General features: G+C 44.4%; 2 protein-coding genes and 1 long non-coding RNA gene across 3 annotated transcripts in view; 2 read left to right on the top strand and 1 right to left on the bottom strand.

Annotated features, from left to right (window-relative positions):
- Window positions 1-1,983: 1,983 nt before the first annotated feature.
- egr4 (early growth response 4) lies at window positions 1,984-4,396 on the bottom strand. Its single transcript, XM_084923086.1, has 2 exons — window positions 4,126-4,396; window positions 1,984-4,000 (listed from the first exon to the last, which is right to left on the bottom strand). Exons 1-2 carry the CDS (start codon window positions 4,250-4,252, stop codon window positions 2,826-2,828), a joined length of 1,302 nt encoding a protein of 433 aa, XP_084779212.1. The 5' UTR covers window positions 4,253-4,396; the 3' UTR covers window positions 1,984-2,825.
- Window positions 4,397-4,510: 114 nt separating this feature from the next.
- Window positions 4,511-12,328, top strand: LOC146389998 (uncharacterized). The gene is made up of 2 exons (XR_014799781.1): window positions 4,511-4,803; window positions 10,724-12,328. It is a non-coding gene; the product is annotated as an uncharacterized LOC146389998 (long non-coding RNA).
- An 841-nt stretch (window positions 12,329-13,169) lies between these two features.
- The window catches only part of cyp17a2 (cytochrome P450, family 17, subfamily A, polypeptide 2), a 13,466-nt gene continuing 9,714 nt past the window's right edge, over window positions 13,170-16,921 (top strand). Inside the window, exon 1 of the mRNA XM_084923085.1 lies at window positions 13,170-13,497. Within this exon, the coding sequence (XP_084779211.1) occupies window positions 13,262-13,497 (236 nt within the window). The 5' untranslated portion in view covers window positions 13,170-13,261. The remainder of the gene's footprint in view (window positions 13,498-16,921) is intronic.

Here is a 16,921-nt window from a genome sequence, read left to right as displayed (position 1 = left end):
TGGCCACTGGAGGGCGCCAGAATCCTGCGGCCTTCAGGAAAAGCTTTTATCCTATTTAGTTTGCGGTGGAGGCCAAACATCTCTGAAAGCAAACATGTGTGAGGTGTTTCCAAACACGTCTGGTTTTAGTATCAGGGTTACAATTTGGTTATGTTTAGGTTTAGGCTGAGGGTAAGGCTTAGGTATTCATTTTTGATGGTTAGGGTAAGCGACTAGGGAAAGCATTATGTCAATGAGACGTCCTCACGAAGATATGAAAATGAGTGCGTGTGTGTGTGTGTCTGTGTGTGTGGGAGAGAGAATAAGACTGGGTAAAACTGCTGTTCCCATAGCAACATGACCTTCACTGTTCAAAAAAGTGTTGGCAACAGAAACCTGTTGATGCATGGAAAACAGAGAAATCTGGAGAAACCCGAGAACGACTGAAGTGATGATGCATAGATAAGTCATGAGGAAGATGAAGGTGATAAGTTGGTATAATAATTACCATTTAATTGGTGTGAATTGTGGACTTAATCGTATTAAGTGGCTGCTAATACAGTGGTTCCCAAACTTTTTTTTGCTGGGCCCCGCTTTGTTTTACACGAAAAACGTTCGCGCCCCCCCATCCACCCCCCCCCCGCGCGCGCACACACGCACTAACACATCCTCCAACCGCACACACCCATATTTTGCCCCACACCTCAAACATTTAGTAAACAATTAAGCAAATACAAGTAACCTGCAATAAATTACAGGTAGTAATAAAATAAACTGCTAACTCTTTTACGCTACGTCCGCACCTACACGGGTATTTTTGAAAACGCAGCTGTTTCATCCACACGTAAACGGCGAAAACGGAGATTTTTTTAACACTCCTTTTTTGCGGTTTACGTGTGGATGAGGAATACAGAGTTCGTCTGGTATGTGCCTCTTTTCACGTCACGCTGTGCGCCACTTATTGTTTACATGAGATGAATTGCAGAATGGCAGATCGAGACGAAATACTGTTAATCTGACTGTCTTCAGGCTTTACAGGCAGTTACTGTCCCTCCATTTACAAAGGCAGAGGCGTCACCATGTGATTATTTTACATGTAGTTGTTTTTTTTCTTCTGTGTAATAATATTCAACATTGCTATCAATACATTTTTCAAAAAATGCCTCTCTGTGCAAAATAGGTTTAAAAACATAAACAGCTGTGGGATACTGTTTGTCCGTGATTTGAACGGGGGAACAAATCATGGCAGGATCAGCCTGATGTTATTTGTATCCCACTGTAACTTTACTGTATAAAGAGCTAACATCTCCAAAATGTCAGGAGTAGTTATTCATTACAACAAGTGTTTGTGAACTAAAAATCGGGAATGTGGGACACTGTTTGTCTGTGATTTGAAGAGCCCAGCACGTGCTCCCAAGAAGGGAAAACCAATCCTACAGGGGAGACCTACCTCAGCACTTGTGCAGGTGAAACCAAAGGGAAGATATGCTTCAGCAGATTTTCCAGTCTTTGGCTTAGAATGAAGTTGGTTTGGAAACATATTTAGCTATGCTTCATCTCTTGCTTTGCGTTTCTGTGGGCGCCCCAGCAGTGTCCAAGAGTTTTGTTTTTTTCCTTTTCATACCGCGCCCCCCCTGCCATGGCTCTGCGCCCCCCCTAGGGGGCGGGCCCCACACTTTGGGAAGGTTTGTGCTAATAACACTTAAAAATGCTTATAGAGCAGAACAACGGAGGAACAACTGCCTGATAAACATAAGAGGACCGGGCTGAAACTCAACCTCCTTTTTAAATGAGTAATGATTAAATATAATTAAAGAAGTCGAGGTTGAGATCAGGGGTGTCTGCCCTGGTGAGTGGGTGGAAATCAAAGAAAAACACAGAGTGCCCCCTCATATCACCTCTGAGTGAAGAGAGCCTGAACCCCCCCCACAGACCCATATAAATTAGACCCTAACCTGTGGGCTGTGTTATGAAGCAGCAGAAGAATTAGTCGGACACGCTCACTCTTTGTTTGTTTGTTTATTGACAGCGACAGCAGCCTCCATGCAGAACGAGGGAACAGTAAACCTGCACAGCCATGTGTGCTACTTGGAGCTCAGCTCTCACTGAGCTGGTATGTGTTCAGTTTTTTTTCTTTTTCACCGTCACAGTACAAACAACACGATGCACCGGTGCAGCTCAGACCTGCACCCGCAGTAATATAAAGTTCAGTCAGCGTCCAAAGACGCGGGCGTTGGTTTCATAATCAGTCTCATAGAAAAGAAAGAGTGACATCGCAGCACATTCATCTTTAGAAATATATACAATCTGATTGTAAACACGAAGAGGTAGACGAGCCATCTAGAAAAATAGAGCTATCTTACAAACATAGAACTCCTCGAATATAAAGATGTTCACATAAAAATAGCAGTCAAAACAAAGCACGACATTCTGACGTCTACATTTCTTCACGTCCTCATGCAGAAAAGTCACAGGTTGGTATTTTACAGGAGAAACCTCCCAGCGGGCAGCGGACTGCTCCTTTAACAGTCCACCACAGTAAGCAGGCAGACGGGCGCAGACAGGAAACACGTCAGTGGCACCTGCGGTACAGCCCTCTCCTGTGCGGCCCTGCTCACAGTCCAGCTGCAGGACCGCGCTTGCGCATGCGCCCTGAGAGGAACCAAAACGTGCACTTGGTAGTCCCCCGAACACCTGTAAACGCCTGGCACGTCCTCCTCCTCTTTCGGGTCCAGCCAAAATCGCCCACGATGTGACGTTATGTGGAAAGGTGTCTCGGACGCTTTCCGGTCGACGGTTCAAATCCTGAAGCTCTGAGCGAGCTCGTCTGCTGTTGTTCTTTGCTTTTAGACGCCAGGCGCGTTCAGGGCCAGGGAGTAGGCGGCCATCATCTGTGCGCGCAGCTGCTGCTTGACATGCACGCGCCCGTGCCTTTTTCTCTCGTCGCTGCGCGCGAACCTCTTTCCGCACACGTCGCAGGAGAAGGGCTTCTCTCCGGTATGCGTGCGCGTGTGCGTGGTCAGGTGGTCGCTGCGGCTGAAGCTGCGCGCGCAGATGGTGCACTGGAACGGCTTCTGTCCCGTGTGGATGCGCACGTGCCTGTTGAGCTCGTCGGAGCGCGAGAAGCGGCGCTCGCAGCCCTGCACGGAGCACGGGAACGGCTTCGCCTTCGGCCCCCCCTTCGCGGGGGCTCGCCTGCCTCCGCGCGACAGCTTGGGGGCTGCTGCCGCGTGCACGCCGCCGATGTTGACTATCGGGAACACGCCCTGCAGGAGGGAGGAGAGCAGCTGGGAGTCGAGGGTTGAGGGGAGGGAGGAGGGGGCGCAGTGGAGGTCGCTCCCGCTCTGCACGAGCTCCGTCTTTATCGGCGGTCTGTTGATGACGTAGCTGCCGGAATCTCCCCCGGTAACGGGAGCGGCGGACAGGCTCTTCAGCCAGTCCTCCAGCCCCAGCGGCTCCTGCTTCACCTCGCATGCGGGCTTCAGGTCTCCCTGTGCGGCGTCAGCGCTCAGCAGCGAGTCGATTAGATCCGCCACATCTACCTGTTGCTCCAGAGCTGACAGCGGCAGAAGCGAGTCCGCGCTGGAAGGGTACAGCGCGTCGTTTCCGGCTGTGGAGAGCGGCTCACACCCGCTGCTGCAACTGGAAGCCACAAACTCGCTCTTGACCACAGCTGGCAGGGAAGCGGAGGTGGAGGGCAGCTGCTGGGCGGCAGGCAGGGGTGGAGGGAGGTCCGGGACAGGTGCTGGGGCGAAGCTGGAGGCTGCAGAGGTGGTGGAGGTGATGGTGTTGGTGGCGGGCTGCTGCTGCTGCTGCTGCTCCATCTCTGTGCAGATTCCCACGATCTCTGTGATCATGTTGAGGATCGCGTCCGCGGTGCTGCTCAGTTCCGCCGGTGCCGCCTCCGGCTCCGCGAAAAAGCTGCCGGTGTAGCCGAGGGAGGGCGAGAGCGTGTCCGAGGAGCAGTCGCTGAAGTCGGAGAAGAAATCTGAGTCAGAGGCGTCGGTGCCCGGAGAGAAAACTGGAGAGAGAGAGGGAGGGAGGGAGAGAGGGGGCGTTACTGTCTTGCATAATCAGCGGGCAGCCTCCTCGTCACACATCAGTCACAGGTGCAAACATCTGGCACAGCTGCTCTATCACACTCACCTTGGCAGAAAGGTGATCCCACGTCCGAGTCCGCGGGGTCGCTGAGGCTCGAGCCCACACTGTCCACCCAGGCGCTGCACGCGTCCTCAAACTCCGACATGAAGCTGTCCTCGCGTTCCAGAAGCATTTTTACACGAATCACAAACAAAAATCCAGTAAAAACGTAAAGCTGCTGGGCTCGTGCTGCCGGGATTCCCTTTAAAAACGATAATCCGGCGGTTAATCCGGAGCGGGTCGGTTAGTCCGCGCTCTGAGGCTGAGGATGCTGAAGATGCTGAGGATGCTGGGCTCCCTGCGCTTTTATACTATCCGTCTCCTAGGTAACTCCCGTCCGGGCCTTATTGGTCGACACCGGCGCGAGGGATTCCCCCCGCCGCGACGCTTCGTAGCTGCCCAAATATGGGCAGCATCCGGCCGTGACGGCGGGTATCCCCCATGCCTTAAAAGGACAGGCGGCAGAGCGACGTAGAGCTAGAGGAGAGAGGGGTTTCCTCCACTGCGGCAAGACAGGAGTTACACAAGCAGAGGAGGAGATGGAGGAGGAGAGGAGCGGGCTGTTTTTGAAGCTGGAGCTCCAAGTTAGGAGCATTTGGCCTCGCGGGGAGACCGAGGCTGTGACCGGTGTCAGTGAAGTTTGTTTTGAGGACAAAGAGGCTGCTGCTCTGCTCAGACCTGCAGGTAAACACAGTCCGCAGTGCTGCAGAAGGGTCGAGAGACACTCAGAGGAAACACGGAGAGCGATAAAGAGAGAGGGTGGCATGATTACATGTTAGTGACATTCCTGCACAGCCTAGTTCTGGCTCAGCTGCAGTGATGTTGTCTCCATGGAGATGAGGGAGATTCAGGGCATGCCTTATGTAAAAGGAGCAGAGTTTGCTTAGATTATTTTTTTTATTTATTTGATGTTGTTTGTACATTTTTCTACATAAAGCCACACAGACTGCAGCTCAATCACAACTACAGTAAAGCATTAAAATACTGAAGGTGGCTGGTGATATCAGTGCACAGGGAGGCATCCATCCATCCTCGATTCAGCTGTCACAGACAGGAGGACAAATAGAATCATTTACCCATGCCCTGCTGATTAAGATTCTGTTTGAGTGCTGGTTGGTGGTGTGCACATTTCTGTGTGTGCACATTTATAAAATAAAAGCACAGCAGGACCAGTGGACTCTACGGCTCCACACAGAAGTTACGTGGGTGTGACATGTCCACATGTGAGTGTCTGCCTCGGTTTAAAATTAAATTTAGTCATTAAAGGATGAACCAGAGGCTCCGAGTGGACATCAGTGACCTCTGCTATAAGAGTTTGAAGCCTAATTTTAAAAGCAGAGCTAGTGTCTGTCTGCCGAACCCAGTCTGGGAGCTGGGGCCTGAAAGCTGAAGGCCTGTCATTCTACTTTTTATTTCTCTAGGAACAACAAGTAAGCCTGCAGTCTAAGAGTGAAGTGCTCTAATGGGACAATATATTTCCATGAAGATATGACAGGGTCTGATTATTAAAGAGCTTGTTTGTGAGGAGCAGGATTTTAAATTCTGGATTTAACAGGGAGCCAATGAAGGAAAGCCAATGTGGGAGAGATTTTAGAAGAACACAATCAATAATTTTTGATGTGTGACAGTCAAAACATTATGACTCTTGTCCCCAATTACAAAGACCAAACTACATCCTCTGATAGGTTAGTGTTAGGGTGATCAGCAATGGCGACTGAATTACAAGGAGCCTCGATATACCAAATTTGGGCTAAGTGTGCTGTCAGGGTGAGGTAAAGAGAAGTAAATATTCGAATAATTTTAATAAAGGAGCCCATCTCACATTTTACAGAGACTACCTACATATACACATAAGTTTTACATCTTATCATCTTATACTAATATCACTTAAAAAAGTGAAACACATATAATATAATTAACTAATAGCACACTATAGTGCTGCATTATGATTATTTTAACCTGAAAGAAGAAATATAACATTAACTTAAAAACACAAGGTGGAAAAAGATTTTAATAAAAAGTTATTAGTTTCAAACTATGAAACAAATGACATACGGTCATGTTGAATATAAAGTTTTCACAGGACTCTTAACAGTCATGGCAAAACAAAATAGCTCCCAGGGGGTGATTATCAGATGCATTTGATTAAATGATCATCAGGAAGTCCGAGCACATCTATAAAAGCAGAGGTTTTACACATTTGCAGGTCTGGAGCATTCAGCTGTGTTCCCACATCCAAGAAATTCACTGTGAGTTCAGACCCTCTGATGATCAGGGAAACTGCAAAATATCCAACTCTACAGGCCTCAGTCAGCATGTTAAACAGTGAAGTTCATGACGGTACAAATAAAAAAACTAGTTGTTTGGAAGCAGAAAGCCTCTTCACTCTAAAAAGAACAGAAGGTGCTCCTGAGCAAACCGCAAAACTTCTGGAACTATGTCCTTTAGACAGATGGGACCAAAATGATGTTGTGTGGAGCAAATCAGCACGAACACCTCAGACCAACAGTCAGCGAGGTGGTGGGGAGGTGATGATTTGCGCACCTTGCAGTCACTTGGTCCGTCATGAATTTCTCTGTGTACCAAAGTATGCTCAAGTCTAACGTAAGGCCATCTGTGTGACAACTAAAGCTTGGCTGAAACTGAGACATGGAACAGGATGATGATCGCATGCACAGCAGCAAATCTACAACAGATTCCCTGAATATTAAAAGAGTCAGTGCAGCAGCGGTCAGGTCAAAGTCCAGACCTTCAGAGAGCTGTGCACGAACCTCAGTGACCTGAAGCGGAGAAGACAAAGTCATAGAGAAAATAATTACTTCAGCTTATTGCTGCTAAAGGTGGTTCAACTAAGCTATAAGCTAAGATCAAATCCAGCCCTCAATTAAAAAAACTGATTAAAAACAGAAAACTGTGTGACAAACATCAAACAGCTGCTCTGATTTCTGCTGAAAACATCTCTGACATATTTCAGAAAGGTCCCCAAACTTTTCAGATACTTTTTCTTTGACCTTCAGCATCGCTCTAAGTGTAAGCATACAACAAAGTTAGGAGCACAGCTCAATTTGGTGTATACAGAAAAACATAAATGAAATATGTTATATGCTATCATAAATAAAAATAAATGAATGAATAGGTAATATTAGTATAACAACACCCTGAATGTGTAACTCTTTCTGATGGGAGGGTTTAGCTCAAGTCTCTGAGTATGCTGTTAGACCAAACAGACAAGCTTAATTTTTTAGTTTAACTTTTACTTCCACACATTCAGAGCATTCCCCGGGAGCATCTGGTGGCTGTCAGAGGAACTGCGGCTTCGGGCATTTTTAGCATCCTCTGTTCTGTATATTCATATTTAATCAGCTCGGGTTCTGGTGCTGCTTACGTTTGTGAGTGTTTGGATCCCGGGCGACTAAAATAAGCCCGATCACATCGGCGTGAGAGCGTTCAGGCGACAGGGCTGCAAAAAACAGTCAGCTGACGATGCAGAGAGAAGAGAGAAGGAAGCTATATCAAGAAAGATGATGGAAGAGGGAGTGTGTGTGGGCGAAGTAAGAGAGGCTGTTGCCATGGCGCTCTGCCACCTCCTGTTTCCTCCACCTGTTACAAATAACACACTGCGATGGAGACATTAATGTGGCGTCAGAAGCGCTGTGGCCTTCAGTTTCTGTCATCTGCAGCCACTGACTCACACTCCGTACAGTATGTGGCTGCTTTAGATTTTCCAGATTCTCCTACATCGCAGAGGCATCTCATTGGCCACAGACTCATCCTGCAGCAGGACAGCAAGCCCTAGCATCCAGCCACAGTCACAAAGAACCAAATTCAACTGCGAGACGAATGAGATTTGTGCTCTTTCAGGTTCTCAAGAGCACAAATCTTAACATCATGGCGTCTAAAATCAACCGAGTCCTGCATGACGAGTCCACCACCAACTTCAAAATGTGGGGCACAAGTGTGTTTTGTACCTTACTCTGTAAGAAGGTGGTTATTTAATAAAAAGTCCTTATTTTGTTCTGAATTTACATTTAGAGCCTAAAACTTTCCATACTTCTGTAGCGAAGGACTATAAGGAAAAACTAAAGGAGTCCAAGCACTGATCCAAAAACCATTTGCTGACTCTGGATGGCATTACCGTCACCTCCAATACACTGTGAAAAATCTTGGAGTCGGTTTTGACCAGGATATGTCCATCAGTGCACATATTAACCCTTAGATGCACACGTGGGGTCAAAAATGACCCCAGGGGTTGTTTTTCTTCAAAATCTTTAAAATGCAAAGTTGTAATATATTCATATTCCAGGTATTCCTCATAAAACGTGTTTGTAACATGAGGCCATTTGCATTTTTATTTATTTTTTCATTAATTTAAAAAAAATGCAGTTTTTGTATCACTACCCCACTCTTCCACAAGCTGGGTCAAAAATGACCCCAAGCAGTTCCTATGGAATCTTCTATGAAACTTTCATTCTTAGCAACTCTGATTGACCCACTTACACTTCTGATGGATCAAGAATTAATTTTTACACAGTAACATACGTGATTTATAGTCAGGGCTGCACATAAGTGGTCTGCAGGTGCGCATTCGCTGTCAAAATAAAAGTATTCCCGGAAATTCAGAGAATAGGCGCTTCTTTTGTTGTGGAGGAACACCAAAGTAATTGCCTACGGAGCTTGCTTATTCGACATCTTTAAGAGTTCTGAACAAATGTCTGTCCTCCTCCAGAACATCTTATGTACGCAAACGAGCGTTCCAACTTCTTATCTGGTTCTGCAAATGCGCACCTGCGGACCATTTATGTGCAGCCCTGTTTATAGTTTCCTGTGCATTTCAAACATTGTCCTTTCTGATGTTTTTTTTTTTTTTTTTAATATTTAAAGTAACATGGCTGCTATGAGGCCAGCAAGGATCCCTGTGGACTTACAAATGATCCAGGACGGATGGGATGAAGAGCCCATCAGAGGCACTGACTCAGAATCTGACATCTCAGATATAGAGGACCCAGACTACTGTCCCCCCCACTTAACAAGGCTAGTCAGATACAGAGGAGTCCTCCGATGAGTCCTCTGAAGAGAAAATGGATATTGAGTCTAACAGAATAAGCCCCTCTTACTGCTCTAGCCACAATATTCTGAATTAGTCAGCCAGGGCTTGCACCTGGGTTTAGTACTGTCTCCCCAGTATATGCATAGAAGATGTTCATGTCTGATAATATAATAGAAGAGGTGCTGTCATACACAAACATGGAGGCACGAAGAGTAGCCACAGACAGGGGGAAAGAGTGGAAAAATGTAATCAAACATAAGCTCCTGGCCTTCATTTGATTGACCATTTTTGCAGGAAGTGAGAAGAACTGGGATGTACAAGTCGGTGTGCTTTTTGGGAGTCCTCTGCATAACCCATTGTACAAGGCCACTATGTCAATTCAAAGATTTAAAGATATTCGCCGTTTCTTGCACTTTGATGACAAGAGGACCAGAGCCTACCGACTGAAAACAAACCATATGGCAGCTTTCAGCTACGTATGGGACCTGTTCCTGGTCAACTGCAGGCAGAAATTCATCCTCAGTGATTGTGTTACAGTGGATGAATAACTTGTGCCTTTCAGAGGGAAGACCCAGCTTCTGCAGTATATGCCGAGCAAGCATACAAAAGTGATACAACTGATACAAAAACTGCAATTTCTTAAAATTAATGAAAAAATAAATAAAAATGCAAAGGGCCTCATGTCACAAACATGTTTTATGAGGAATACGTCAAATATGAAAATATAACAACTCTTCGTTTTAAAGATTTTGAAGAATAACAACCGGGTTTATAGCAAAATGCATTGTTTCTATTTGGGGTCATTTTTGACCCCACTCGTGGAAGAGTGTAGGTATTGGTAAGTTGTGCATCCAAGGGTTAAACAAATACGTAGGACTTCTTTCTTCTATTTGTGCAAAATTTCTAAAATTAGAAATATCCTGTCTCAGAGTGTCTACTGTAATTCATTATTATCAGGATGTCCTAAAACCTCCCTGAAAAGCCTTCAGTTAATCCAAAAGGCTGCAGCAAGACTACTGACAGGGACTAGAAAGAGAGAGCATATTTCTCCTGTTTTGGTTTCTCTTCATTGGCTTCCTGTTAAATCCAGAAGTGAATTCAAATCCTGCTCCTCACATACAAGGTCTTAAATAATCAGGCCCCATCTTATCTTAATGACCTTGTAGTACCATATCACCCTATTAGAGCACTTCGTTCTCGCTCTGAAGGCCTACTTGTTGTTCCTAGAGTATTTAAAAGTAGAATGGGAGGGAGAGCCTTCAGTTTTCAGGCCCCTCTTCTGTGGAACCAGCTTCCAGTTTGGATTCGGGAGACAGACACTATCTCTACTTTTAAGATTAGGCTTCAAACTTTCCTTTTTGCTAAAGCATATAGTTAGGGCTGGACCAGGTGACCCTGAATCCTCCCTTAGTTATGCTGCACTAGACGTAGGCTGCCGGGGGATTCCCATGATGCAATGGGTTTTTCCTTTCCAGTCACCTTTCTCACTCACTATGTGTTAATAGACCTCTCTGCATTGAATCATACCTGTTATTAATCTCTGTCTCTCTTTCACAGCATGTCCTTGTGTTGTCTTCCTCCCTCCAGCCCCAACCGGTCATGACAGATGGCCACCTGGGTGGTACAGGAAGTTTCTTGCTGTTAAAAGGGTGTTTTTCCTTCCCACTGTCACCCAGTGCTTGCTCATAAACAGTGTTGGGAAGGTTACTTTTAAAATGTATTCCACTACAGATTACAGAATACGTGCCCCAAAATGTATTTTGTAATGTATTCCTATTAGTTGCTCACTGAGAGTAACGTATTTTTGAATATCGTGAATGTACTACTGCTGTGTGATTTATTACTGTTACTGAAGGTTACTCCCCATACCAATACCAACTAGATTTTTTAAATCTTAACATAAAATGAGTAACAGTAGGGTGGACGTAAGGCTGCACGTTTTGCAGTCATCTCGTATAGAAAACCATTTCTGTATCAGTAATGTGTTTTCTTTTTGTCTGTTAATAATCATGTGGAACTGCACATGATTATTTGCAGCTAGCAGGTTGTTAATGCTATCCATCAAGTCTAAAAACAGCATGTTAATACATGGAGATCCTGAAGGCTGCTCCAAAAATGATCAGCTTATACTTTAAATATTTGTTCAGTTCTCTTCCAAACCAGCTGTCTATTGTAAGTTTGCTTACAATAGAGTGCTTAAAGTGTTCTAACATCCCATGTTTGTTTTTATTCAGGTATAAATTTGCACTGCTTTTATTAAGAGATGAAGCATGTGTTTCTGTCATGTAGTGATTGTGGTTAACTGTTTGAAGCTTATTAGATATTATGAAACCAATGATATTTTTAAATTATCTTTTTTTTTTTTTTTTTTTAAGAAACCTACTACATCATCTGTAATTTTTTTTTATGTCATGTGTAATTTCCATTGCAAATATTAATCGCAGTTAAATTACGAGTCAGTCTAACCTCAGCTAACGCCAGCTAACAATGGCAGATACTGAAGTTTCGCCCATCCCATTCATCTTATGAAGTGGTGTCGGAATTTCCAAGTAAGAAAAGCATTCCTGCCCGTGTACCGCTGGCTCTGAGTCCATTGTGTAACTGAGGCCAGCAACATTAACAGAATACTTACATTAGAGCCTCTTATTATGTCTTTTGTTTGGGTTTTGGGCAATCAGAATCCAAATCAGAGAAATTGTATTAATCCCAGATGGAAATTGAGTAAAAAAATAAATAAATAAAAATGACTCCGATTCAAACCCCAGCCAGCAGCCCTTAACCATGTGTCATATGAGTGCATGATCAGCCAACTGAGCTAAAGTGGACCCAACTCTGTTTAATCACCAAAATTGGAGAAGCGATAGAGAGGGGATAGCCTAACATATGAAACAGGAAATGACTGCAAAAGGTGGTATTCTAAATACCACCTTTTTAAACAGTAACTGTAACAGAATACAGTTACTCATATTTTGTATTTTAAATACGCAACACGGAACACAGAACATGTATTCTGTTATTCCCCAACACTGCTCATAAAGCATTGTCTGATTGTTGGTGTTTTCTCTGTATTATTGCACAATCTTTACTGTACAATACAAAACACCTTGAAGTGACTGTTGTTGTGATTTGGTGCTATATAAATAAAACTGAATTGAAATTGAATATGTGCCTTTTTGACTCTCTGAAATGTTCATGGAGTTAACCTGAGGTCGAGTAATAAGTGCTACACGGGTCTTTATATAAGAACAGAAACAGACTTTTCCCGTATCACTGTACCACAGAGTTACTCAAACAAATTAAATTCAAATTAAAAAGAGACCACAATGAAGCCAAAAACAAAGCTCAAAACTAGTTTTTAAAACAAGTTAATTTGTCAAACACAACATAACAAATATAATTAAGCAACAACAGACAGCATAATACAAACTCACATAAGTATACACAAACACACACACCATCTCATTTTGTGTCATTATAATAAATATAAATATATAATAAATATGATGTAAAATGGTAGTTTAGAGTGAGTCTCAAACAGCCCGAGGTTAAAGGCGTTTTATTTTGAAACCCTTCAGCTTTAGAGCAGCAGCTGTAAGTGTTTGCTGAGCCTCCTGTGGACACTCGGGTATCTGTGCTGCTGCTGAACAAACAGACAACGAATGACAGACTAATAACAGTAACAGCTCGTTAACACATTAATAAGTGCTTTGAAATGCTCACAAATCCACTGGGGTGCATCTGGCATGTGGTCCATTGATTTACAGCTAACCAGGAGATAAATTCGAATGTCACCTTGAAGTTTCATTCTGTGGTGAAACAGAACAAACTGACTTGGATGAAACCCACTGACGAGGTCGTATTCTCCTTTAAGGTTGCTATGGGAACCAGATATGCAGCTTGATAACATCAAGGTTGTCGAACCAACATAAACACCCGCCAGCGAGCGCACACACACATTCACGGTCATACATAAGTAATAAAAACAACTCCCGCATACACACACAGCGACCTCTCCAAGGTTTTTTTGTGTGTGTGAGAGGTTAAAGCCGGGGCTCTCCAGCGTCTCCCTGGACTCTCCTCCACCTCACCGCAGACATGCTCACCTGTCTCCTCTCGTTCCTGCTTCCTTCGCTCTCTCCCTCTGTCCTTATCACCCTTTTTACTGTCGTAGTGGTCGTCCTGTTCTTGACCACATGCCGGCTCGTTCCTGTAACCGAACCCTCGGCTCGGGGCTCCATCCCCTGCCTGCCACGGCTCCCCTTCCTGGGCAGTCTCCCCTGGCTTGGAGGAGGCCTCCCACCTCATCTCCTCTTCACGCAGATGTCCCACAGGTGAGATCGGCATGTTAATTTTCTGGTCGTGAGTTTGGTCAGGAGGAATCAGTCATGTTTACAAGACTGCAAACAGTCACAGGTATGGAAGGACTGGTTAATTTTTAGGGACACTTTGGCAGGACCTTTTAATGTGTAGTCATGTTTGAGAAGACTAGTTAATGTTAGGCGGCAAATATTCCTTCGGTTGGGGGACAAAATAAGTGGAAAACCTAGTGCATGTTTAGGAGGACAAACTATACAAATATGTATATCTTTGGGGGACTAGTTTGGGAGATCTGGTTAATGCTCAGAAGCACCTACTTATCATGGAATGAGTAGTTAATGTTTGAGAGGAATAGTTAATATTAACTTTAGTAGCAGGGCTGGACTGGGACAAAAAATCAGCCCAGACATTTTGACTGGTGACCGGCCCACCAGGTATTATAGGAAAAACCATAAATCCTCTGAATGAAAACAAACGCTGTTGTCACAGTGATGTACACTGTCTTGCTGGTATATATGTATCAGTCTAATAAACTTAAACCTACACCATCCTCCCTATGCTGGTATTCTAAACAGTACCCGAAAGTAGACTGCTTGGTCGAGTTAACCTCCTGAACTATCTACAACACATGGTGAAAGGGTTAGACAAATTAAGACAAAGAAGACTAGAGGTGAGACATGATCATTACTGATTACTGATGACAGATTTAGATATATTTTCATAAACCATTCATTTGCCACATCAATAAACAGCATGGCAGGGCAAAATATTTTTTTCTAACATGGCAACCTTTAAAAAGTGAAAGGAGACAGAAAGACAGGTGAGAAAGAATAAAACTTAACTGACTTTTTGATGGCATTTTACACACAGTACTGGTACAGTATCTAGAAAATGTGGGAAAATACTGGCATCATATACAGTACTTAGCTACTTCTGAAGAAATTATGTTGGGACCCTCAAAAAATTACTATGTACAATAATGGATTTCTATATTTTACATCAGATGAAAACGTTTGTTGTAAGATTCAGATAATTATTTGTTAAAAGTGAGAAACTTTAAATGAGAATAAGAAAGTATTTCTTTGTGCCCTCCTTTCCCTGTTAATGCCCTACATGGCCCACCTGGCAAAACTTTGCTAGACCCGCCCCTGCACAGTTACCAGCTGTCAGCTACTTAGAAAAGGATCCTGGTGTTATTTGTCTGTCAGAAACAGTTCATAACTTCTCTTCAACTCATTCATGTTAACTAAAAGGTAAACCTGTTTCTCCATCACCTGTTCAGCTCTGATGATTCAGTAAGGACATCTCCTGGTTTCATCTTCATGTTTCCCTCTCACCAGATAACCAAACCGATATCATGACCAGCAGGTTTTACAGCTGTGGCTCCAGCAAACATCAGCTGATACTTGAAATTAATATTAAATAAATTCTAGCTGATCAAGCTTAAACGTGCTGCTGTTGTTTAGCGCGACATCCGCTGGTTTCTTCTTTCTGGCGCAAAGTGGGAGATAAACAAACAAGAGAAAAAAGCCGATCAGCTGATCATTGATCAGTTTCATGATCGAAGTAGAAACAGGAGAGGGAGGGGAGAGAATGAGAGAAGAAGAGGCAGCTGTGCAGCAAAGACACAGAATAACTCCAGCTTTGTGTCCATGACAAACTGTTCCTTTTCACCTCAATACCAAACGCACAATATTTTCTCTGAATACAAGACGATTCCGTTTTTTACGGGACAGTTGGAAACTCTAATAACTAACCTTATAAATAAAATAAGATAAAACAAGTTCAACATCAATAAAATCATAGCACCCGCCCAGCAGTATATAAACTCCGTCATGCTAGCTACTCGAGTTATTGTAACTGACTGTAAAAAGTCAGCATAACGAAAATAAACTCCACTTAAACTTGGTTTATATCTGACCCAGATAGACTGCAGGTCATAACTTCTTACCTGAAGTTCAGTTCACCGCCTCAGGTCTCTGCTCCTCCTGCCTTTCCGTCATCCACCTGCCAGCGTGTTGCATCTGCTGGCCTCCACCACTTGTTAATGTTACTGAATCTGTGGAAGCTCCGCAATAGCCACCACCAAACAACTGAGTTATTTTTACACATCTCCCAGCATCTGGCCAATCCACCACCTCAAGTTCAAGTTCAAGTTCAAACTTTATTCGCCACATGCAGGTTGCCCTGCAGTGAAATGAACCCGCCCCCCGACCTTACACACACAACACAGACATCACATGGGGATACAAGTCAGAGAACGGTTGCATTACAGAAAAACCACTGAAGTGTACACTACAATGGGAAAAGTACAAGAGGAAAAAAAAGAGACCTCTACTCATGCTGGGCTACAGGAGGACAGCATGAGAACAGGAAACAAAAAAACTCCTCTGCACAGAAAGCACATAAATGTCCACAGTACAACATTATAGAGCACGTGACCAGCAACAGGGTTGGGTAGGGGATAAGGAGTAATCCCAGGCAACACAGCAGCCATCCTGTCACTGCACCGACTCTCCAGCGAGGGCCCAGACCCGCCTCGTGTTCCCAGGAGGCAACAAGCATCGAAGGCATTGGAAGGGGAGGGGGGGGATGTGTGAGTGCTTATCAGTGTAAGTGTATGTGTGTGCGTGTCCATAGTTCAGCTGAGACAGTGTCCTTCGCCCTATCAGGCTAAGTAAACAGTCTACTAGCTAACCCAGGTGGCCTTGCATGGGATGGGAAGAATAGTCATCACACAGTCGTTATCAGGGAGTTTTTGTTCGGCTCCAGCCTTGGGCCCGTGCAGCTGGCGCCGTGGTGTCCGCATGTTGATGTTGTTGATTTTTCTTTTATGCGAGCAGCTCAGGAGAATTTCAAAGCTGTTCTTTAACACTCCGACACTGGTCTCTCAATTTCCCGTTGGAGAACCGCGAGCCTCCCCATGATGGTATCAAACTTCTGCTCCGTGGTGTTGTCATTCTTGTGATTCTGAGACCCCACAACTGCAGTGAGCCATTCTGTGATGTGATCCAACTTTCGCTCAAGGGTCTCATTTTGAGCAGGCCTCTCTTTGATATATCCAAATATACGCTCAATGGTGTTATTTTGAGTCTTCACGGCAGCTGTAAGCGTCTCCAAGGTGTTAACCATGCTGCGTTCGTTGTGAGAGGTCGCGCCTCGTCCCATCGCTTCAATTCCAGCGGGCAGCCTTGGGGGTGGGGGGGGGGGGGGGGGGGGGGGGGGGCATACGATGCCCGATGGCCAGTCCAGCTATGTTTAGTAGGTAAATGTTTATGTGTGGAGGACTAGTTAAATTTCAGGAGTAATGTTCATCAGCCCATGTTCACTGTAGAAGTTTAATGTTTGGAAGGACTAGTTAATTTTTGTAAACAAGTATACATGTGTTGATAGGGACTAGTTATATATATATATATATATATATATATATATATATAT

Source organism: Perissodus microlepis, chromosome 3, assembly GCF_051167445.1.
Source record: "Perissodus microlepis isolate ML-2025 ecotype Zambia chromosome 3, ASM5116744v1, whole genome shotgun sequence".
NCBI classification, from domain to species: Eukaryota; Metazoa; Chordata; class Actinopteri; order Cichliformes; family Cichlidae; genus Perissodus; species Perissodus microlepis.
Note: the sequence above shows the minus strand (reverse complement) of the source record. Positions and strands in the feature narration are given on the sequence as shown.

Coding starts and splice junctions, on each gene's coding strand:
- egr4 (XM_084923086.1), bottom strand. CDS start 4,252: ATGCTTCTGGAACGCGAGGACAGCTTCATGTCGGAGTTTGAGGACGCG. Junction 4,001..4,125: donor GGGATCACCTTTCTGCCAAG/GTGAGTGTGATA, acceptor CTCTCTCTCCAG/TTTTCTCTCCGGGCACCGAC.